This window comes from Pelodiscus sinensis, chromosome 15, assembly GCF_049634645.1.
Source record: "Pelodiscus sinensis isolate JC-2024 chromosome 15, ASM4963464v1, whole genome shotgun sequence".
In the NCBI taxonomy this organism is placed as follows: domain Eukaryota; kingdom Metazoa; phylum Chordata; order Testudines; family Trionychidae; genus Pelodiscus; species Pelodiscus sinensis.
This window is the reverse complement of record NC_134725.1, coordinates 9366364-9391381: the sequence shown is the minus strand read 5'-3', so window position 1 is coordinate 9391381 and position 25018 is coordinate 9366364. Positions and strand designations below refer to the sequence as shown.

At 44.9% G+C, this 25018-nt stretch overlaps 1 protein-coding gene across 1 annotated transcript; it reads right to left on the bottom strand.

The window, feature by feature from the left end:
* Positions 1-1344: 1344 nt before the first annotated feature.
* On the bottom strand, positions 1345-25018 carry RAB35 (RAB35, member RAS oncogene family). Its single transcript, XM_075898121.1, has 6 exons — positions 24677-25018; positions 15655-15705; positions 14430-14553; positions 3148-3272; positions 2929-3053; positions 1345-2267 (listed from the first exon to the last, which is right to left on the bottom strand). The coding sequence occupies exons 1-6, from the start codon at positions 24726-24728 to the stop codon at positions 2139-2141; spliced, it is 606 nt and encodes a 201-aa protein (XP_075754236.1). The 5' UTR covers positions 24729-25018; the 3' UTR covers positions 1345-2138.

Sequence of the window (25018 nt, the reverse complement as noted above, 5' to 3'; positions counted from 1 at the left end):
ACAGTGACTAAGCTTCCCACATCAAAACACTTCAGATCAGGTGCACTGGTTACTCACTTTATTGCATCAGTTCCAACAAATTCATATTTTTCATATGCTTTTGTGTATCCCCTTCACCTAGCCTAGATCTGCAAACTCAGAAGCCCCATCAGCTTAATTCAGATCAAGACCACAGAGCAACAACATGTGGCACATGCCAGCTCCATTTCAAGAAGAAGGTTGACAGAAATCCTTCCTGGTACATGTGCTATATTCCACTCTGGAAGCATATAGGGTAGATGCCTGGTAAAATTTCTGCTGTCACTTCCAAAAGCAACCAATGCACATCTTGTCATTCATGCAGCGTTCTCTAGCAGTATCACTCCACTTGCCCCCAGGTCATTTTTTACTCATGGGATAGCAATGAAAGATGTGCACATATGTGCAGAAGAGAGATGGGGAATGGAAAAAGGCAGCTGCTGAACACTCCCAAGACTTGCACTGGTTAAAAACCTGTCACACATTCATGGTTTGCATTAAAAAAAAATCACTTTTCAAGTCAGACTGATCTGTGATGTGATTGTATGATCAGGGCTTTTAACACAAACCATATGAAGCTAAAAAGACAGGCAAAAATAAATAAGTCTGATTTGAATTTAGCCTTTCTTGGGAGTCGATGGGATGATTCCAAGCTCATGAATGTTGGTGGGACATACTCTACCAAACCTATAACCAGTGATTCCTGAGGATCACATGCTGACACCCAAGTGTCATCCTAAAGATCAAGAATGGGCCAGTAGCCACAGCCCCCAACCCTTTCCAGTCGGTATTTTCAGATCTCTTTTTTCCTAGAGAATCAGCACGTTTTACTCAGCAGCCCAAACACATCATGCTTGGACAGTCTGAGCATATCTACATCAGGGACCGATTAACTGAGCCCTTATTTTCCCCACAAGTGAAGGTCAGGGGAATGCTGTTTATTCAGCCTAGTGAGACCAGATTATGTTACCTAAAATAACCTGACCCACAACCATCACCACATAATGTGAACAATAACTTTCCATTTCTTTATGTTAGAGACAGCTGTCCTCCACTGTGACAGGAGACTCCTGGGAATGATGCTGACGCAACTTTTGGAGCCAGACACTAACCAAAAGGGCTGGATTCACAAACACGTTTCATCTCTCTGGAAAGCACTGCTTTGCTACCACTTACATATGAGTTCTGATCTGCTTGATGACAGGAGATATGAGGAGCTTTTTTTTTGGCAGATTCACACTGTCTTGTTGCTCTCAAGAAGAATCTGGACCCTTGCCTGGAACAACCAGCAAACCCAGAAGGAGATGCCACAGGAGTTTGATTTCATTTTTTTTTTTTTTTTTTAAGTTTTAATCCAAATAAATCCCATTTTTTGCAGGTTTGGTTTTAAATATCCCAGTACAAACTAAAGAGCACAGGTATAGCCAGGCTGCACCACAAAGCAATGGTGAAACCCAAGGCCCTGACCACAAATCTGGAGCATGGCAAAGTGAAACCCAGCACCAGCCGCTAGTGCAGGGGTGGGTGAAGTGAAACCCCAGGCTCCAGCAGCAACCCTGGGACCTAGAAAAATTAAGTCAAAGCCCCAGTAACAGCCAGGAACTCAAAGTGAAGCCAAAGGCCCCAGGGGCACCAGTTGCCAGCCTGGAGCCCAAACAAAATGAAGCCCAAGGTCCCAGCTGCAATTGCTGCCAGCCTGGAGCCTACTAGAGTTAAGAACTTCGTATTCTATCTTTAAAAAGATAACTCTGCAGTTCATGATTGGTGGATATTAAGAAGGCATAACCCAAAGTGACAAGAGGGAGGAGTGGCTGGTTAAAGCAATATACATTATGTACAAACTCTTGGGTTAATCAGTCCACTTGGTAGGCAACGTCCTTTTTAGTCTACAAGGCGCACTGGAGTGAGCAGGGGAGGTGTGAGGGGGCAAGAGTCCATCCAATACTTTCTTGGCACTAATATGGTCAGGTGCCCGAGCCTCTTGATAGAAAACATGGAGAAAATCTTTAAATAACGGCACAAAATTGAGAAAGTCCTCCCAAAGCCTGCCCCAGTGAAGTAGCCCAAGTCTAGAAGAGGCTGATCTGTAAGAGCAGAGTCTCTGCATTAGGTAAAGGGTATTAGCAGCACCGCTTCTTCCGTTTACTGTTCTTAGTTAGCTTCACTACGTCATTCTGTTGCTGCTGTTGCTGCTTTGCTAAGTTTTCTTTCTTTGCTCGCAGAACCAGCTCTGTAATGCAATTAAACATCTGCAAGAGAAACACAAGCAAGTTCAGACCACCTGTGTGCGCAAGATAGCTGCTGAGGAGGTGTCCTTCAGAGAAGATGAAACATCAAAGGCAAACCCCATGATGCTATTAAGCCAACAAGACAGATGTCAGCATATTCTCTCTCAGCCCCACCAAAGGCCAGCATTTGGGGTTTAGCATCTTCCAGGCTCGCTTTTACCTCCCCCAGTGAGCAGAAGTCTAGCCTAGCAGTGCTAAATAGCAAGTGGGGGTTTGTCCACAGCCCCACCAAAGCCAATGACACTGGGTCAAGCATTCCCCTCCAATGAGGCTGGCACTATAGTGAGACATAGGCCAATGCATTTTCTTTCATTTCACCATCCAGCTTTAACCTTTATTGCACTTAAGGAGTCGTCATATATGTAGCACCTTTCCTCCCGGCCTCACCTTTCTCCTTCTCACTGCAATGGCTTGTCTGCAGTTTGTACATACTGAGGGATTTTACTCTTCCTTCCCCAGCAGAATAAGTGTCAATAGCAATGAAAACCCCCTCCTACTTTTGTTGGTATGTGGCCTCCTAACAGTAAAATGTACATTGCCCTTCAACAGATGCAAGATTTTGTCATTCTTATCACATTACTTCTGAAAAGTGGCCATAGTCCCATGTCTCTCAGGGTATTACCTCTTCCACATTAATGTTTTCTTTGGCGCTGGTTTCAAACAGTTGGATCCCCATCTGCCCAGCAAATTTATAGGCATCTTCTGTCTCCACAACCTTCCGCTCTGGGTCATCATTCTTATTTCCCACTAAAAAGGAAAAAAAGCCAGTGATAAAAATACACTACCCAGGCTGTCACAACAAAAGTTCCCGAGAACAAGCAGCAGCAGAGCACATGCTTACCCAGTATCCGGCAGACATCATCACAATTCTGGTTAATTTCATGTAACCACCGCTTTACATTCACAAAGGATTCTGCACTGGTGACATCATAGACAACAATGACCCCATGCGTCCCTCTGTAATACCTGGTGGGTGGGAAAAGGACACAGATGCTAGTTCAAACTTCAGGCAGGTTGGTCTTATCCTTAACAGCTTCCTTTGGAAAGCATTTCTAGATGACGGAGATATAAATCCCCAACTCTGAACAAACAAGTCCCCATCCCTCTCACCTCATTAGGAGTCATTTAATGTGCAACTGTCAGCCCATGCTTAGGCCCTAAACATGCACAGTTCTCTGCTAATTTGGTGCATATTAACAAAAAGTTTTAGATCCCAGCCTATAATGATAAACCCGCTCCTATAGTTCCTGTTCAGGATGCCTGGGACCCAAACAAGGATAAGTATTATCTTCCAGATGGTATGAGTCCATCCTCCATTGCCTTCCTATTTCATGTGATTCTTAGCTCCTGCACAAATTAAAAACTGATCACTGGTTACAGTTAGGAAATGAATTTTGAAAGTTTCCCTCCATTCCTCCTACATCATTAGGTGCTTCCAGTTCCTCTCTAGCACCATCACCCACGTTTCCAGCCATAGGCCTTCCAGTAAAGATCGTTAAATCATGCCAAACTATGCAGTGGTTTTGCAGTGTGAAAAATGCTCATTAGGGACTAACATGTGAGCAAGCCTAACTTGTGATCAGCTCTCCAGATATAACTAGTCAAGGTCTGTTTTGCTATTTAGCCCCCATTTACTCCTTTTGCTTTAACATCCCATTCTACACTGAAAAGCAACTGTGGTCTGATGACACCTTCCTACTCAACAGATCTGCTCCATATGTGCATTCAGAGTCATATTTGCTACCTGGAGTGATTAAAAATAAGTGAAAGGCAATGCAGTCAAAGCTGCAGAACCAACACTCCTAAGAGAAGTAGATGGATTCAATTTCTTTTTGTGCACTGACACATTTACCTGTCTCTCCCCTCCTCCTCTTAGGTCTGACCGGGATTAGGTTTGCAAATGCAGCCAAACAGGTATTTCTCTTAGCAAAAGATTAGTCTCTGGAAATCTTGAAATATATTTCTAACAATATTTCCACAAGAGCTCCCTCTGCTTTTTAGAGATGACAGCAGCAACCACAACTTTGAATCTAGTTCTCCTTTGCTGAATTAATTCTTTTCCTAAGCAGAAAATACACTACTAGACTATTTGTTGTTTTTTAAGTTTTTCCTGTTACAGACTAACCTGGCTACCCCTCAAACCAATCCATCTGTGCACTGTGTCTTCGAACAAAAAACAACTGGGCTACACTTCAGATTAGTTCTGAATTCTATTTCTATCTCTGCCATTCACTTGCAATAGCAGCTTGAGCAAATCACTTAATATCTCCCTCTCTTCATCTGAGATATTAGAATGAATGATACACCCCTTTTGTAACACACAGTGCTTCTCATCCACTGACTGCAAAGTACTGCTATCATTACTTTTTTTTTTTTAATACTCAGGATACCATCTACATGTTTTGTTAGTCTATAACTGAAAAAAAATAAAAAAACAACAACTAGTCTAGCAATACCTGAAAGACTCTCTCAGCCTACCCCTCTGAAGCATTACTTTTCAGATGCTTCACTAATTGCTCTGTCTTAGCCTCCATTTCACATCAACAACTGATGGTGGCAACAACTAGGTGCTGTGCAACTTTCTAAGCATACAGCAGTAGCAAAGACCATCATCCCAACCTGTTTGCCTGTGTGTTCTCATCTCCTCTCTTACAATCTCCAAAAAGAAACTCAGGAATTTTATAATTCTCTTGAAATGCTCTCAGACATATGCCATGTTCCAACTCCCTTGGTATGAAATATCTCAGACCTAGAATATTCAGTCCCAGACTTTATAGATTGTGCTGTATTTTTAAATGCTTTAATAAGTTCTCTCAACCAATCCTTTCATGAATTTGAAGCTTGTTAGGCCAATTCAAATTCACCTAATCCTCAAACAAAAATATGAAATGTCCTTTATAACTTAGATTCTTTAGACTGCATAACATCTTGATTCTCAAAGGCTATAGTCCACATTAAAAAAAATGTGAGAACATATAAAATGTATATAAAAATATAAGTGTTGCTCCAGATGGGGGCCTAACTTATACAGACACAGTATCTCCTGTTTTCTGCTCACTTATCTTGCTAGCAACCCTAATACAGCACCTCATTTGGTTTTGTTACTGTTGAGCAATGGACAGATGGCTTACATCTAAATCCTCTTGATCCTGAGCTGAAACATACTTTTGTATAAAACATTTTTCAGGTGGCCCATTTCTTCCCCCACAATGTTACATTTGTATATACTAAACTGCAATTTTCTTCATTGTCTGAGATCTTACTCGACATTTTGTTAACCTAAGACTAGCTTTATTTCCCAATACTAATCCCTTTTTAAATCTAATCACCCAGTTTATCACTGCCCATTAATCTTATCTAAGACGGTGTTTTACACAGCACAGGTCCTCCTGCCCCTCTGAGTCCAGCACCAAACTAGCACTATATGATCTCATTTTTACATTAGGCTGTGGCTATCCTTTCAATTTTCCACATGCTTCACTGCACACACAACTTTACAGAAATTTTCTGTAGGAAGTTGTAGACTTTGGCAGCTGGGTGTGGAACTAATGGAATTTTTTGCACTTGGGAAGAAGAGTGTCAATTTTCTCTATATATTAAAAAAAGGTTTTCCTGGAGGACAACAGAGTGACATCAACATGTCACTGTGTCCCACCTGCCTACCCCCTCTCAAGCCCGACCTTGCTGCTTCCCCTCACCACTTGGAATTGTTGTTTTAAACCAAGCCCCTATTTCTCTTCCCCCACAGGGCTTTCACTGCCAAGAAACATGGCACAGTAGCCAGCAGACCCCACATCACAGCCGTGACAGTCCAGTGGCGGGGAGGGGAGCCTGTGGTGCTCGGAATAGCAGCCCAGGGACAGGTCCTAGGATTGGGGCTCCCAGCTGGGCTTATGTGCTTTGGGGCTGGCCCGCCATCAGGCTCTTGGACAGCCAGAGCGTGGTGCTTGACTGCCTGGAATCAGCTGCCTCCGGGGAGATTCACCCCTTCCCCAGCAACTGCACCTACTGCGGCTGCCAGAGCATCCCCAAGCCACCTAGGGAAGCTGCCACACTGACCTGTCTGCTCCTTCCCTTCTGCTCCTGGGTGGCCCTGGGCTCTGTGGGCAGGACTGGGGTGGTGAGCAGCACAGACTGAACCACATAGGAGAGAGGTTGGGACAGCACCTCCCTTGCTGCTGCTTTCCCCACCTCAGCAGGGTGCAGTGCCCCAGAGCTCTGTGTGCACCTGTGCTCCATGTGGGATGAGCAGGCATCCCCTGCACTTCCCCAGCTGCCTGGGAGATAGCTGGGCCTGGCGTCCACCATAGCTGGGAGGGGAGGCTAGGGGGGAGAAGAGAAAGAGCCCGAGCTGGTGCGGGAGGGAAGGGAAGGGAGGAGGACAAAGAAGGGGGTGCCTGGGCTGGCAAGGCAGAGGAGGGAGAAGGGACCTGAGCTAGCAGGGGGGAGGGAGAGAAAGAGAAGGGACCTGGACCTGGCATTGCCGCAGCCCAATCCTCCCTAGGAGGTTTGGGGGTGGGGGTAGCAGAACCAGGGTTGTTTACCCCTGTGAGAGGAGAGTTGGCAAGTGCAGCAAGCAGAGAGCACAACCCCCGTAGTGTGTTTTTAACAATCAAGAGTCAGATGATGCTTTTGATACATCTCCTTTTCCTTCCTTATTTTGAGTAGGATGGAGACAGTTTTAAATTTCAGGGATGGACGAATGAAATCCTCATTCCACATCCCTGCAAATATTGACAACTTGTTACCTCTACAACTCACTATTTGCCACTACATCCAAAAATGAAGCAGCACAATAATTTGTTATTTTTTCCTAAAAGAATAGTCAGAAGATAGCTGTTGGTGTTTTTCAGATTTAATGTCCTATTGAGATGAATGTGGCTACTCACATCTAGTTATTATTTCAAAATATCTGCAGACAAAGATTACTGGATAAATTTGCCCTCTGAAAGTTACTTTTCAGCCACAAAACTATAGACTTTAAATGTAAAAAAGCTTAAATTCTGGAGTACTATCATGAGATTCAAATAAACCTATGAGAACTCTGCATTTTACACAGCTGCAGAATGTTTATAATGCATTTATCCTGATCTTTTCTATGAAACCTTGAAAAAAGTTCAGCTATAAATACATTATTATTGAATCATTACACAACAGTGCAGGAAATCTTCACAAAACTCCAGTACTGGTTAATTAAACAATATCTTTAAATGAACCCACTACACCTCTTCTAAGGCTACTCCTATAACAAAAGAAAACATTTTAGAATGAGAATGTGGGATTCCCTGATACAGGATACTACTGAGTCAAAAAGCTTAATGCGTTTTCTTAGAATAAGATTAGGCATTTATCAATAGCAACTGTAATTACAGTAGTCTGTTTTCTATTACATGCACAAACAGCCCTCATGCTTCAGATATAAACTGATTACCATCTGAGATTGGGAAAAAAAAGTCTCCCTTTATTTGCTAGGTCTTTATTATACAGTTAGATACAGTCTGGAGATTAACACCTGCAGCATCCAAAATTTGCAACTGTCAAAAGACAAACACCTAATTACCTGGGCTTTTGGTCTAGTCCAATACAGCAGCTCTAAAGACTTTATTGTTGGGTCACTAGTAGGGATGTTAGAATGTAAATGACTAACCGTTTAAATCAATAAGTGGATGCTAATCTGTTAATGGTGTCAGTTACACTCAGCCTCCCCATGAGCAGTCAGCTTTACTGTGGCAAGGAAGCCTCCTCCTTGGGAACAGAGCTGAGGACTTGTTCCTGGGGAGGCTTCACTGCAGGCTCTGCAGTACAAAGCTTATTAAAGCTTTACCTATTAGGTATTTAATTGACTTTTAACATCCCAAGTCACTAGTTTACATGTTTGCATTTTCCAGTACTTTGGAATTTCACCTGGCTGTAGTGAATTCAACATTTGTTAAAGTTCACAATATCTTTGCTTATTTCTTATCAAATCCATGAATGTGGACCATCTGAAATTTCTTCTAACTAGGGATGTAAAATCGTATTTAATTAATTGGTCAAAAGTGAAGTTTAACCGGTTAACCAATTAAAAAAAGTTCCTAACTGTCAGGGTGGTCAAACACTGGAATAAACTGCCCAGGAAGGTTGTGGAATCCCCATCGCTGGAGATATTTAAGAGTAGGTTAGATAAATGTCTATCAGGGATGGCAGACAGTACTGGGTCCTGCCATGAGGGCAGGGGACTGGACTCAATGACCTCCTGAGGTCCCTTCCAGTCCTAGTATTCTATGAAAAGGCAAGGGACTGGAGTACCCCTGCCAGCAGCATGCGTGGGCTGGGCCCCACTGTGAATGAGGGCTGCTCTAGCCTACTTCTAAATTTTTAAGGCTATCTGGTGTTCAGTACACTATAACTACTTCTGTTGTCCCTGGAAAACTGTTCCCTGTCTTGGGGGACAATTAGTCTAATTTAATGGTAAAAATCACTCTATAATTACTTCATTCTTTGAGTTAAGCCCACACTATCCATATTATTGATATTTGAGTGTAAATGACTAACCATTTACTGGTCATGCTCAACGAACCCATCTCCCCGGGAGCCAGGCAGGCAGGCAGGCAAGGGCTGGCAGTTCCCCACTTCTGGGGAGGCTTTGCTGCAAGCTCTGCAGTATATAGCTTAGCTTTATACTGCAGAGCCTGCAGCACAGGCAACCATGTAATCACTGAGATTTTCAACAGTTACAGTAACCTCGGTGCTTGTTTAACATGCCTTGTTTTAAAGGGACTGGATATAAACTACCAACCCTGTTAAAAAAAACTGTTCTAGTCTCATAAGTATACTTGAGCAAACCAAGCATGAAAAGATTCAGCAAATGCAACTCTCAATCTTATTTGTAACCTACAATGTCCCCAAAGGATTTCTGATGTGTATATATGGGATTAGGTCAACACTTACATTCTGTTTGGATTTAGGACAAAGTCAACCCCATTCTCTAAAGTTAAGAGGCTAGTGCACTAGTCACTGCTCCAACTAGAAAATAAAAAAAAAATTCCAAGACCCCTTGTTTTCTTTTAGATGTAGAGCGTCTTGTTACTTTTGACATTTTGCTATTTATTATTAGATTTGAGTCTATTTTACTTTTCCTGACTTTATAAAAAATAAATTCTTCTGCTCAACTTCCTTGACATTCCTTAGCACTGTGTGTGTCATATTCAGCTTCTAAAACTTAAGTACCGTATTTTCCGGCGTATAAGGCTACTGGGCATATAAGACGACCCCCTAATTTTTTAGTTAAAAGATAGGTTTTCGTCCCAGCGCCCCTCCGCCTCCCCGGCTTTGCTCCTGGTGTCCCTGGTCTGCTGGAGACGGTCCCCAGCAGACCAGAGGCACCAGGAGCAAAGCCGCAGCAGCGGCAGGGTCCCACGGCTCTGAGGCTTTGCCAGAGCAACGCCTCAGAAGCGCGGCACCCCGCCGCCGCTTCGGCTTTGCTCCCGGTGCCTCTGGTCTGCTGGGGACCGTCTCCAGCAGACCAGGGACACTGGGAGCAAAGCCTCTGAGGACGCTCCGGCAGCGGGACAGCCCTGGCGCGCCTGGGATGCCCCTCCACCGGCTTCCCCTGAGGCTTTGCAAAGCCGCGGAGGGGCTCGGGCGGCGGGGCAGCCCAGGCACGCCTGGGCTGCCCCACCGCCTCTATACCCGGCGTATAAGATGACCCCCGATTTTTGGGGGATGTTTTTTAGCATCAAAAGTCGTCTTATACGCCGGAAAATGCGGTATGTTAGGCTTCTACAGTTTTAGGTCTTCCCATTTTCTACTACTGAATTTCACTCAGTTCAGTCATATTGCAACAATTAGTCTTCCCAACAGCACTTCAAACCCACTACTATTACAACCAAATGCTCTCAGACTTGACATCTATCTGTAGACTATCTTCACCTGCAAATATTAATACTGGTCTATGGCAATTGCCCAGGAACACCTTTTCCCCTTTTTATATCTTTAACCTCAATCCAGTCACTGCTAGAACAACCTAAAATTTCAACAATTCTGTTGTCATGTACTGGCACCGTCCCCATGCTTTATTTGGCCTTGCCCATCTGTACAGCTTATAGCAAGGTAATTTGATCAGCTACTCAATGGGTTGGTCTAAGCCCATGGTGTCCAACACACTGGTCACTAGCCACATGTAGCTATTTGGCTAATTAAGTGTAATTAGTTTGCTATAGTAGTAGCCACTATAGTGGCCACTGCTTAAGAACTGGTTGGACACCATGGGTCTAAGCAAATCAGATACTCCCGTGACAAAATTCTGAATCCACAATCTTATTTATTATCTGCATAGGGAATATGGTCCACCATAGAGGAGTCTGCTTCAAACCTACTGGCCTACTGAAGAGGAAGCTGCAGTGTACTCCAGGAGCCACAGCCAACCCACATAGCTGGAGGAAAAAGTTTCTCTACCACAATGCTAGGTGCTGCAGCAGCTTTTTCACTTCTTCCCTAAGTCTTTGCCATCAATATCCCAAAGAGGCTGAAAACAAAAATGTCCTTCAGTGGCACGCAGAACTGGAAATGTTATTGCTTGTCAATGGGAAGCTCTGGGGCAAGCTGGTAACTACTCTGCAAATCGGGAATATGGGAAAATGTACGGGCTTGTTACTCCCCAGTTTGCCCTGAATGCTCTCAGAGAAGCTGCTATCACAGCAGCATTGTATGCATCAGGAAGTCCAAAATCCTTCATGTAGAAAGCACTCTCTATGATTCTCAGAAGTTCTTTTTTTAAAAAATGCTTGTGAGTGGATGGAGACGCAAAAGGTTTACACTTTGCATAAAACAGTCACTTTTGCAGCTATTTGTACTCAAAAGTAAGTCTCATTTCCTAGTATTCCTCCTTTAATGGTTGGGCACTGTGGTTTTCAGATCTACCTGGCATCAGCCCCCATAGCCCAGTGAACCAAGGCTCATTAACTCGGCTCTGAAGTGTGTCTGTGGATTCTGAAAACAGGAAGGTACTCTGCTGAGTCAGCACAAATTCAGCCTCATAGAGTGGCCTGTATGCACAGCTGATAAGAACTTCAGCAGTGCCTTACTGCCTCCCCCTCACCACTTCCTCTCTGAAGCTGGCCACAGCATTGAAACAAGAAGTGACGTTATGCACAGGAACACTAAGAGGTAACGCAGTCTGTAATGCTTTTATCAAAAAAGTCTTCATCAGTATCAGTGAAGAAATGCAAAGGAAAGGAGTGGAGCAGTTTTAAATTTCTAAAACTCTCCCAAAAGGAGCCAAACCCATTATGCTTTTGACTTTAGGTCTGTTAGAGTCCAACTCCCTGTTAAAAGCTACCTCTGAGGTCTCTTCTAACCCTAATATTTTATGATTATATAGATACCTGATGTGTTATGAAAAATTACCTGGTTCAGTTAATTGGCAGAAGCCAAAAAGAAAAGTCAACTGTGAATGGTTAACCAAATGGAGGAGGAGTGGAGATACTACTGCTCTATATAAATACATCACAGGGATAAATACTAGGGAGGGAGAAGAGTTATTTAAGTGACAACATTGAAGGAAGAAGAAATGGATATGAACTGGCCATCAACAAGCTTAGGCTTGAAAGGAGATGAAGGTTTCTAGAGATGAAGGTTTCTAGCCATCAAAGAGTGAAGGCAAAAAAAAAAAAAAAAAAAAAAAAAAAATCTATCTGGCTTCAAGGCTGAGCTTGGTAAGATGCGGATGGGATGGGATGATAAGACTGCTTACAATGGCATGTGATTTTTGTGACCTCAAGTAGCAAATATCCTCAACTGCCAGAGATGGTACACTAGATGGGAAACGCTCGGAATTACAAGAGAATTCTTTCCAGGCATTTAGCTGGTGGGTCTCGTCCACATGCTTGGAGTCCAACTGATTAACATAGTGGGAGTTGAGAAGGCCTTTTCCCTGAGGTCAGATTGGCAGAAACCCTGGGGGGAGGATTTAATCCTCCTCTGCAGCATGGGGCATCGGACACTTGCGGATTTAAATTTGAGTAAATGTTGAATTCTCTGTAACCTGAAGTCTTAAAATATTATTCAAGAATTTCATTAACTCAACCAGTGATTATGGGTCAGTTACAGAACTGGTTGCGTATGCTTCTGTGGCCTGCAATGTGCAGGAGGACAATATTAGAGGATCACAATGGTCCATTTTGGTCTTAAGGAATATGAAAAAAACCCAGGTACTTGGTCCTCCCAGTACAAATTTATTTTATACAGAAAAGAAACAAAGGATTCATTTCCAAATGCCTTCCTTCCACTTCTCCCAATACCACTCTGAGCGGACCCAAATCCTCTGTAACCTATTACAGCAAAAACATTTCATTCTCCTGAGCTCTCAGTGCTGCAGCTGCAGCTCAGGGTGTGGTTTCTTCAGGAACAGGAAAAGCACTGCAGTTGTTCAAAGGACAATGAGCATGAACTGACCTCAGACCAAGAAGAAGGTTAATCTTCTGTTTGGTGTCTGTATCAATAAAACACTATGTATTTTAATAAGAAAGTTCCTTCACAATTAGCAATTTCAAAACAGAATTCATGTATTTGAGACTGAATTCTTAAACTTCAAATCCCTCATTAAACTACAAAACTGACAAAAGGAGTTAATATTTTGGACTTCTGTAGCACATTTTGCATAAGGCTGAGAAAGTAGATTTACTGATGTATAGAAAATAAAGAAACAGTCACAGTTTTACAGTTGGGAAACTGGAGGCAGAGGAGTTAAGACACTTGCCCAAGTTCATATACAATATCTTTTGCTTAGCCAAGAATCGAGGAGTCCTGCCTCCTAGCCCTGTGCCTTACCACAAAAGCTTCATCCCAAATTCTCATGGCAGATCTTGGAAAAGAATCCCTGAAACCCAGACAAACCACAAGCTTGAGAAATTCCAGTGCTACAATAGAATCATAGAATAATAGGACTGGAAGGGACCTCGAGAGGTCATCGAGTCCAGCCCCCCGCCCTCAAGGCAGGAGACCAAGCTCCGTCTACACCATCCCTGACAGATGTCTATCTAACCTGTTCTTAAATATCTCCAGAGAGGGAGATTCCACCACCTCCCTTGGCAATTTATTCCAATATTTGACCACCCTGACAGTTAGGAATTTTTTCCTAATGTCCAATCTAAATCTCCCCTGCTGCACTTTAAGCCCATTACTCCTTGTCCTGTCCTCAGTAACCAAGAGGAACAAATTTTCTCCTTCCTGCTTGTGACACCCTTTTAGATATTTGAAAACCGCTATCATGTCCCCCCTTAATCTTCTTTTTTCCAAACTAAACAAGCCCAGTTCATGAAGCCTGGCTTCATAGGTCATGTTCTCTAAACCTTTAATCATTCTTGTCGCTCTTCTCTGTACCCTTTCCAATTTCTCCACATCTTTCTTGAAATGTGGCGCCCAGAACTGGACACAGTACTCCAGCTGAGGCCTAACTAGTGCAGAGTAGAGCGGCAGAATGACTTCACGAGTTTTGCTTACAACACACCTGTTGATACAACCTAGAATCATATTTGCTTTTTTTGCAACAGCATCACACTGTTGACTCATTCAACTTGTGGTCCACTACGACCCCTAGATCCCTTTCCGCCATGCTCCTTCCTAGACAGTCGCTTCCCATCTTGTATGTATGGAACTGATTGTTCCTTCCTAAGTGGAGCACTTTGCATTTCTCTTTATTAAACCTCATCCTGTTTACCTCTGACCATTTCTCTAACTTGCTAAGGTCATTTTGAATTATGTCCCTATCCTCCAAAGAAGTTACAACCCCACCCAGTTTGGTATCATTTGCAAACTTAATAAGCGTACTCCCTATCCCAATATCTACATCATTGATGAAGATATTGAACAGTACGGGTCCCAAAACAGACCCTTGCGGAACTCCACTTGTTATCCCTTTCCAGCAGGATTTAGCACTGTTAACAACAACTCTCTGACTACGGTTATCCAGCCAATTACGCACCCATCTTATCGTGGCCCTATCTAAGTTATATTTGCCTAGTTTATCAATAAGAATATCATGCGAGACCGTATCAAATGCCTTACTAATAGACAAATAGCATTCCAAGAAGCCCCTAATATCTAAGCTTGGCACTACATTCAAAGGAGCCCAACTATACTCACGTTGATGTGATAGTCCGGAAGCGCTCTTGTCCAGCTGTGTCCCATATTTGTAACTTCACCTTCTCTCCATTAATCTCAACTGTCCGGATTTTAAAATCCACTCCAATCGTGGTAATGTAGCTGCCTATAGAGAGAGGAAGTGTGTATGCAAGTGAAAACACAAACCTTGTTCCCTTAGACTCCTCAACATCAATAGGACATGTCTAGGCTGCAATAGTCTCAGGAGAACTCTGCCACTTTGCTCAATGTATTTGGACTCCTTTTAAACAGGTCTCAAGCTACATTTTTAATGTTCTTGACAATTCAAGGCTCTTTTCAACCACTGATGCCAAAATCAAATCCAGAAGCAAGAAATCAATTCCAAGAAAGCTCTTCTAACACACCAGTGATTAAAAATGAGCTCCAAATTCACCAAAAGAGGTTAACAAATATACAAATATTTTACTTCTGGGAGTTTGCAGGGCAAAATTTGTCTCAAGTATTAGTGGAATCACTCTTTCCTTCAACTAAAAATCTATTTTATTAATCTCTTGCTGATAACTCTGAATCATGTTACAAAGAATTGCATTACAGTGAAACCTTTGAAATCTGGCACTCTGTTAAATCAGAAATCTTTGTTAACCGGCATTGCCCCTAGCCACAACACTGTAACATCTTCAGGCGCACAGGTCTGGCTTGGTTTACCATGACTGACTTAATTTTTTTTATTTAAGAAGTAGTAATCATCTTTAACTCAAAATAGAAATGTGAGACCAACTGCCTCACACTACAAAACTACCAATATTAAAAACTTGAATTTTACTACTTTTGTCCATTGGTTTTTCCTAGGTTGATAGGACCTTCAGATAACCGGAATTTTTAGATAACTGGAACATCTTAATCCCCGAGCGTGCCAGATAACACAGGTTTTACTGTACAATGATTTAATGTTAGTACTCAAGTCTAATCCCACTGGATCAATGGACAGATGTCTGCTTGGTGCAACAAACATTTTAAAAATGGAACTCTTCCACAGGAGTCACACTGATCTAGACATTATGGGACTTTCACAATTAAAGTGAAAATTGTGTGTGGTTATGGCAAGAGAAATGGAGCTGGGAAGATAAAAGATTTCCAATCTAGCAAAACCAGATTAAGTGAGCCCCAGGATGACAGTTCTCAAATGATGGGGCAGGGCCAGGAGAGCCCTCAGCAAGTTCACCAGAGGAGGAAAGGGAATACTCACCTGAGAAAGTATTATCCGCAAAGCGTAACAGCAAACTGCTTTTACCAACACCTGAGAGAGAGAAAAAAATGCTGAGTCCTATTGGAAGAGATGAAACAAATGGTGATACTTTGTCTTTTATTCAGTGTATTTCCTGAATCCCATTTAATTCCTTCTTCTGGAAAAGAATCTAGTTCTATCTGTTCCTCACCTACGCCTCAGAAGAGAAAAATGGCATGAACAGAAATGCAGGTTAGAGATCAAGTGATCCATTGCAACTGTCCTCAACTTTCAGTTCCTGGCCAATATTGCCATAGAAGACATACACAGCAGATACCCTGAAACAGTGTTTCTCAAACTTTTTTAAAATAAAGTACCCCTTTTTCAAAAAAAAGTTCAAGTACCCCCAGTGCCTACAGTTTCCAGACAAAAAAAATTTCTACCATTGCAACAGATTTATTTAAACAACTTAATCATAACCATGTGGGTGATTAAATTTGTGTGTGTAAAAAGTACAAAAATAAAACACCGTAAAACAAAAATTCAGCTTTCTCCAAATTTCAATTGTGTTGACGTACCTCCAGACTTCTCTGAGTACCCCTTAGGGGTACTCAAACCACTGGTTGAGAAACACTGCCCTAAAAAAATCCTATCTCCCATAAATCATACACACTTGAACCACACTGAAAATTGGGCTAATTGGGCCTTAAGACCAGGGTTTGGTGTTGCCATGTTGGGATTAGAATGGGCATTTTATGGAAGACAACAAGCACTGACTAATACAGTCAAAAGTAAACTGGTACAGCTCAAGACTGAGCACCATTGTTTTATATGCAACAACTAGTCCTATGGCACCTTAGAGATACGGATGTTAAGTATTGGGTTGACTAATCGAAGGGCTGTTGCTACACTTCAAAGTTGAAAGTGCCGAAGCCCGGAGTCAGCTAGGGACTCCCACGCTGACTCCAGGATCCACACAATGCTGCTGCTTTGAAACACTGCGGGGAGCCCGGCATCGGACTCTTCACATATTTCAGAGCAGCAGTGCCACGTGGAGCCCAGGGTCAGTCCCCAGCTGATCCCGGGCTCCACGCAGCACTGCCACTTTGAAATGCACGGAGAGCCCGATGCCGCAGCATTTCAAAGCAGCAGCACCACAGAGCCCGGAGTTCCCAGCTGATACCAGGCTCTGTGCAGCACTGCTGCTTTGAAGTACTCCTCTTTCTCTCCCCACCTTGCTGCCTCTAATAGAGGCAGCAAGGGGGAGGGGAGAAAGCAACTAGTTGACTATCCTGTCAACTATCCAATAAGCATTTGCTTATCAGATAGTCAACCAGTCCTTCACATCCCTACTTAGAGAATAACAAATTAATTTATATATTTTATATATATATATAGTATCATGAACTTTCATGGGCAAAACTCACTTCCTCAGATGAACTTGTTTTATATGGTCATCTAACAGGAAACAGTAAGTGCTCCATACTGCAGGATCACTCTGAAGTTGTTCCCTTCGCACAAGACGTTTCATGTAACAATTTTAAATGCTTTGAATAATAATTTGGTATTTCTTAAACAATCTGAAATCACATTATAGAATTTCCAGTTTCACAAGAACTTGCACACACCTGCTTCCACTAAAAGCCATGATAAAGAACTGTCTCCTCCACAACAAACTCAATGGATTTTGGTGTGAGAAAACCCTAAGAAGTCATTTTTGTGTACCAGATTGTTAGAAGAGACCCTTAGCTTCATTTGCTCTCCTGATCACAGTAAGGCTACGTCTAGACTGGCATGATTTTCTGCATATGCTTTTAACGGAAAAGTTTTCCATTAAAAGCATTTGGGGAAAAGAGTGTCTAGATTGGCACAGACGCTTTTCCACAAAAGCACTTTTTGCGGAAAAGCGTCCATGCCAATTTAGACACGCTTTTGCGCAAAAAAGCCCCAATCGCCATTTTCACAATCGGGGCTTTTTTGCTCAAAACAAATCTGAGCTGTCTACACTGGCCCTTTTGCGCAAAAGGACTTTTGCCCGAACGGGAGCAGCATAGTATTTCCGTAAGAAGCACTGATTTCTTACATGAGATCGTCAGTGTTCTTGCAGAAATTCAAGCAGCCAGTGTAGACACTCAAAACTTGCCGGTCTAGATGCAGCCTAACTGTTCAGTATTATTTGCTAGGGTCTATCTCGGGGTGGGCAATAACTTGTGGGGGGGGGATGCACTCCAAGATTTTGGGAAGTGATGTGGGAACTGGGGTGGAGGTTGGGTGCAGAAGGGTGCACGAGATGAGGGACTGGGGTGCAGGAGATGGTGAGAGTTCTGAGAGGGAGTTTGGGTAAGAAGGCGATTGTGACCTGGGTGAGGGGATTGGGGCGTAGGGATGTTAAATATTAATTAACAGAACAGTCGAGTAACCTCATGAATTCTTACTGATTAGCCGACTATTCTATAACTCCTGGGGTGGGGCCAGCAGCCGCTATATCAGAGGCAGCAGAGTGGGGGGGAGCAGGCAGGAGTTGATCCACGAGGAGAACCAGTTTAAAAAAACAGCTCCCCTTGTGGACCAGCTGCCTGTCGCCCAGTGCTGCCGCCTCTGATAAAGAGGCAGCAGCATGGGGTGGCAGCAGACCCTGTCTAAGGGGAATCTGAGCTCCCAGACCCAGCATAAGCTGGAACTGAGCTGGGCTGCTGCCTGCTTGGCTCCTAATACATTTTAAATGCAGAGCCACAGCAGAAGTAGGTTCTGGACCCAGTGTGATCCAGAACAGAGCCGAAATGCTGGCCAGCCTGCTCAAAAATTTACTGGCAAGGAGAGGGAGAGAATGGGTGTAGTCTACAGCATTAACCTATAACCTTTTGCTTATCAGTTAATCGACTACACTATAACATATCTATTGGGGTGTAGGATGAGGGAGGGGGAAGAGTATTGGTGCAGGAGAGGATTCTGGCCTCTGGGAGGAGCTAGGAGGAAGTGCAAAGTCTGAGAGGGAATTGTGACCTGGGAGAAAGGGAAAAGGGGATGTAGACTGCAGAAGGTTTGGGTGGTGACCTGGTGCAAGGGATTGGAGTACAGGGACTGGGAGGATGTTTGGGAGCATGAGAGGATTCTGGCCTGGAGAAGGAGTGTTGGAAGAGGGTACAGAGCCTGGGAAGGAGTTGTGACCTGGGGCAGGGGACTCCAGAGGGCTTGGATGGTGACCTGGGGGAGGGAGCTGGCGTGTGGCAGGGACGAGGTGCCAGAGGGAGGCTCTGACTGGGAGGCGCTTACCTAAGCTAGCAGGCCTGCAGCACTCCCAAGGCAGGCTGGGCTCCCTGCCTGCTGCAGCCTCAGATCACTTACAGCTGCAGGCTCACTCCCCACACATGGTTCTTTTCTGCTGCCCCATCTCCCAGACCAATTTCTCAACTCCTATTGGCTGCTAGTTTCCAGCCAATAGGAGCTGAGGACAGAGCTAGAGATGGGAGATCACACAAAGCCTCTCCCTCCCTGCAAAGCAGAGAGCTGCACAGACTGCGCTTTAAACCACAGCAACAGCATGCCTGAGGGTTCCAACAGGGTGGTCCAATGCCAGATCCTGTGGCTTGGCAGTCCGGATCCAGCCCCGGGCCGTATTTTACCCAGCCCTGGTCTATCTGGTCAATATGAGTAAGCACTAAGTTGCCTGGTCATTGAGCCTGGTGAACATAATTATGAACACATCTGCAAATGATTTTTGTTCTTCACTCTCTTCAGATTCCTCCAATTTCCCTTATCACTAAGCTGATTATCGCCCCATCATTCCAAAAATCCAAATCTGATATACCAAGAGCGTAAGCCTAGCCAGAACTTGCCTAAGCATCAGGAACAGAAGTAGCCTCAGAATAAATGAGTTATATAAGTCAATATTGACAACCAAGTTACAATAGCCTGATGCTGAATACCCCTGAGCTCCAAGAAAGAGGTAAATATTTGCCCAAACTTTAGAGAGGGTTGCACCACCAACCTGCCTCAAGTCCAAAAGATTCATATAAATTATAACAAATGCTGTCAAATGCTTTCAAAAAGATGCAGCTTGCTGAGTCTACAAATCCTAACAAGGATCAAGATGACATGCCCAAGTGGCCTCAGCACCACACGCTGGGTTTTATAGTCTTATTAGACTACATCTCTATGTTTAAGACAAAACCAGTTGCAAACTATGTAGTAGAACTCCATGGAGAGTGCATGACTTGCATGTTGTCATGAGGATCTTCTTCAATGTCTTGACCAAAGGCAATCACCAAATGACTTGTCAAGAAAATGCCTCCGGAATTCAGGAAATTCTAGCTATTCCAGATGACAGATCTCATTGAACAAACACTGACTATGAAAGACACTGCTCATATGCAGAAAAACCACACTCTCCATGACCCCACCTGCTATGCACACACAGTTTATATTCAGGGGGAGGAGGAAGAGAAAATTAGTAGAGCTTCTTTTACTGATGTGAAAGAATTAAAAAACACTGCCTACTAATTTTGTGAAATTTAGTGCTGCATAAATTTACTCATCACAGCTTTCAAAACAAACCCAGTGCTAGCTGAATGAAAGAACAGACATAGGAATACAAGTGGAAAGTGATACACTATCTGTATACACAAGGAGCAGTCCTGTGATACCTTAGAGCAGGGCTACTCAACATGTGGCCCACAGGCCACATGCTGCCCATGTCCCCTTTGTTTGCGGCCCATGGTGTGGTTTGGTTTTTTACATGGGGCTCAACACATGGCCCGCAGGTGGGATGCTTTGAACATGGCCTCTACTGGGAACATGCCACACAATGGTGAGTCGATGTAATGGTCTTCTGCTGATATGCGTTTTAGTAGTAACATTACTGGACTGCTGTTACTCATTAAAAGTGCTGTCATATGGATGGAAATTGGGTCAATACAGGCAGTCCCCGAATTACGCGGATCCGACTTATGTCGGATCCGCAGTTACGAACGGGGCGTTCCTCTCCCAGGTCTCCAGCAGACCAGGGAGAGGAAGCAAAGCGGCGGAACACGTGGGCAGCAGACAGGGCTGTCCGCTGCCCACGCGCTCCGAGGCTTGGCTCTGCTTTGCCCGCCCCCCCTCCGCCCCCTGGTCTGCAGACCAAGGGGACGGGGGGGGGGGGGCAAAGCAGAGCCAAGCAGAGCCAAGCCGCGGAGGACGCGGGCAGCGGACAGCCCAGACGTGTCTGGGCTGTCCGCTGCCCGCGTGTTCCACGGCTTTGCTCCCCGTCCCCCTGGTCTGCAGACCAGGGGGACGGGGAACAAAGCCGAGCAAAGCCACGGAGCCCGAGGGCAGCAGGACAGCCACGGCGCGTCTGGGCTGTCCCGCTGCCCCCGTGCTCCATGGCTTTGCTCTGGACACCTGTGGTACAGCAGCTGGGGCGCTGCCAGTTGGTCCCGTAGCGCCACTCTGGGCGCTACTGGACCAACCGGGCAGCACCCCAGCTGTTCTGCCCCAGGCGTCCTGATTCAGCCACTGCTGGTCAGATTCAGCAGCGGCTGAATCAGGACGCCTGGGACAGAGCAGCTTGGGTGCTGCTGGGTTGGTCCAGTAGCGCCGAGGAGCGGCGGCGCTACTGGACCAACCCAGCAGCACCCCAGCTGCTCTGCCCCAGGCGTCCCCAAGTCAGCCGCTGCTGAAACTGACCAGTGGCTGACTACAGGAAGCCCCTGCCCTGGGCTTCCTGGAATCAGCCACTGATCAGTTTCAGCAGCAGCTGACTTGGGGATGCCTGGGGTTCTTAAGTTGAATCTGTATATAAGTCAGAACTGGCGTCCAGTTTCAGCCGCTGTTGAAACTGATCAGTTTCAGCAGTGGCTGAATCTGGATGCCAGTTCCGACTTACATACAGATTCAACTTAAGAACAAACCTACAGTCCCTATCTTGTACGTAACCCGGGGACTGCCTGTATTGCATTTTATTACTATCAGCAGAACTGACTTAAATGGGGCCTGCGTGTAGTATAGTCTCGCCCTAATCTTTGTATTCCTGCCCATCGGTGTGAAAGAAGGTATTTGCATATATATATATATATATATATATATATATATATATATATATATATATATATATATATATATATATATATATATATATAAAACCAAACTTAAGTTGTGGCCCTCTGCATGTGCTATGAGTATCATTGTGGTCCCCGGGGCCAAAGTTGAGTAGCCCTGCATAAGAGACTATATGTATATTTCTTTTTTTTTTTTTTTTTTTAATTTTGGCACAACTTAGACAGTGGAGGCCAATCACATTTTCAAAATCACTTAAATACAGAAACCTACTGTCCTCTAAACTGTCATAATTCCATATGAGGAAAAGCAGAAAATGTAACGATCCATCCAACGTTTCCTAATATGAGGCTTTTCTATGAGGATCAATGAACGATGCAAGTGAAATGTTTCTGGAAACTGGGGCAAAGCCTTCTTCTTGGGTTTAAAGAGAAACCACTAACAATCTATATTTGTAGCTCTACAATCGATTTAACTGTTAGAACCCAGAAATGCAGGCATTTGGTCTTCTCACAATCAGGTCACGCACAGTTTCTGACACTGTACATGCTCCGGTTTTTAGGGGCTTTGTCCAAATTAAGCAATCCCATCAACAGGAATTAACTAACCAAAAGAAAAAAAAAATCTTCCTCTTATAGGTCTCTAAATTAGAAATCTGCCTAAATGGTTTAGAAAACAACTGGCAGTCAAGACAGAAATTATTTAAACTAGATCTCTCTCCTCTAGTAAAGCAGTCAGTATGCCAGGACATACTGGGGCTTAGAATAAATTCCCCTTTTAAAAAAAAGTTACCTTTAAAACAGGGTCTATGTAAACTCGAGCCCTACCCTTCTTGTGGCCATAGGGCCAACAATGAGGTAGCCACAGTGCGCTATATACAGTAATTCCTCATTTAACACTATAGATATGTTTCAGAAAATGATCGTGTTAAGTGAAAACGTGTTATGCGGGGTCAATTTTCCCATTGAAAATAATGGAAAAGGTGGGGGTTGTGTTTCAAGTGGTTGTGTCTGTTGGGACTGGGACATAAGGTTGGGAGAGAAAGGGGACTGGGTTACAGCAGGGAGGGGAGGTGTTTGGCTCTGGGGAAGAGGAGGGTAGGAGAGAGGAGGGAGACTGGGTTGTGAGTATGCCCCTGTAACGAGTCTGCCAGGACCTGAACTGCATCTGGCGAGGGAGGGAGGGAGCGCTGGGGAACAGCGCAGCGAACCCTCTGCCGCTTTGCAGGGAGGTGGGGGAAGCCCCGCGCAGCCACCGGTGACAGGCTGGCTGGGGAAACCCTGCCGCTGGCCTGCAAGAGAGGGCGGAGGAGAGGGGGTAAGGCGTCCGGCGAGGTGGAGTCAGCGGGGAATGGCGTGGCAAACCGTGAACCCTCCACCGCTTTGCAGGGAAGCAAGGGAAGCCCTGCACAGCCACCAGCAACGGGCTGGCTGGGGAAATCATGTTATTCCGGGGATGGTAGTGTAATTCAAAAAATGTTCTCTTAAAAAAAATCGTGCTATCATGAAAACGTGTTAAGTGGGCACGTGGTAAATGAAGAATTACTGTATTCACCACATTTGATAGAAATCTGCAAGCTTGTGGAGGTAACAATTCCTAGGATCATGTAGAGCTCCATTTTTATCCAAATCCATTTTATCCATGCCACACTAGGGATGTGAGTAGTCAAGTTGTCAACTACTTGCTACCTCCCCACCTGCACCTGGCTCTTACTACATTTAAACTGCAGAGGTGCAGCAGGAGGAGCTCATGGACCAGCACAAGCCAGGAAAGATCACCGTCCCTTATAAATTAATCATGTAGCCAATACAAATTGTAACTATACAATTAGTCAGTTACCCACCTCTTGACATCCCTATGCCACACTACACATTGGGACCTGCTATCTTTACAGGTCACACCTTTATTAAAAGATGAGAGTGATGCCATTTATTCAATTTTATTTAAATTAAGTTTCAGGATCTTGAAGGGCTGCAATTATGGAATTCGACTGGGTGAAGTTTGGAAACCCTCTATAGAGAAACAGAAATCCACCACTTCTGGCAGCTGCAAAATAGATCAACTAACAAGACAGGTAGTAAATTCAATTTTTTACCCTTCAAAAGTGTTTCAAACTCTGCAAAGCCTTTTAAATCCAAGGATCAGATGTTTCCCCTATCTTTAATTAACAGATTAAGTGTTTGGATATCCATGATTATAAATGAAACATATACATCCAGAACATACGCCTCCATTTTAAAGATCACATTGACACACACACACACACACACACAGCTTCAATAAGGCATATCTAAAGAAAACCTTTTTTAAATGTTAGAAAATTAAAAATTGACGCACTGGAAACAACACTCCTTAGGGCTTTCTGAGCAAATGCCGAACCCTGACGGTACTTAATTGTATGTTATATTATGAGGGAATTCCTTCCTGATCCCAGCTAGGGAATAGCCTATGCCCTGAAAACATGAGGTTTGATTGCCCTTGTAAAGTCTACCCTCGCTACTGTAAATGCGGACATTATCCTTACTTATTATATGCCCGTCTGACACGGTTTTGAATCTTGTTAAACTTTTTGCCTCAACATCCTGTGGCAGCAAGTTCCACAGGTTACACCACTCTGTGAAAACAAAGGCCTCCATTGCGTTGGAGCGGCTGTTGGCCTCAACAGGGGCCAGCGGTGAGAAGCGATGAGCCCCAGGCCCAGCGTGCAGAAGAAGCCCCCCCAGGAGCGCTGGCGGGGGGAGGATGCGTTGTAACTCACCGGCGGCTAGGACGCTGGCAGAGGCGCTGCGAGTCTTTTCCTGCCTGAGCAGGCACCACCTGACCCCACAGGCAGCCAGGCCAGCCCACCGCAGGCCGGGGCTGCCTTGGCCCCTCAGCCTCCCGGCCCCTCAGCCAAGGCACCGGCCCCCTCCCCAGCCCGGCGGCACCGCCCCGCACACACCAGCCCCTCCCGGCCCGGCCCCGCCGAGCGCCCCCCGGAGAGGCCCGGCCCCGCCCCCCCGCCCCTCACCGCTGTCGCCGATGATGAGCAGCTTGAAGAGGTGATCGTAGTCCCTGGCCATGGCCGGTGGGGAGCGGAGGCTCCGGGCGGCGGGGTCTCCTCAGACGGCGGCGGCTCCGGGCCGGATCCACTTCCCGAACAAACAGCCGGAACTGACAGCGGCAGCAACACCACCCCCCCCCACACACACACACTCTCTCTCTCACTCAGTCACAAATGCCCACACTGCGCATGCGCACCACCTCAGCCGCGCTCTGCAGCTGGGGAGCGGAGACCGCCAGCAGATCGGCCGCTCAAGTACGCATGCGCATCGCCTGTCTCGGTTTCTTTCCCCCGCCCCTTCGCCCGCAC

Bases quoted from the DNA above. Each gene is read 5' to 3' on its own strand.
- RAB35 (XM_075898121.1), bottom strand. From the start codon at position 24,728: ATGGCCAGGGACTACGATCACCTCTTCAAGCTGCTCATCATCGGCGAC. The intron at 15,706-24,676 runs GTGAGGGGCGGG...TCTCTCTCTCAG, and splicing joins GCTCATCATCGGCGACAGCG to GTGTTGGTAAAAGCAGTTTG. The intron at 3,273-14,429 runs GTGAGTATAGTT...CCCACCCACCAG, and splicing joins TTCCGGACTATCACATCAAC to GTATTACAGAGGGACGCATG.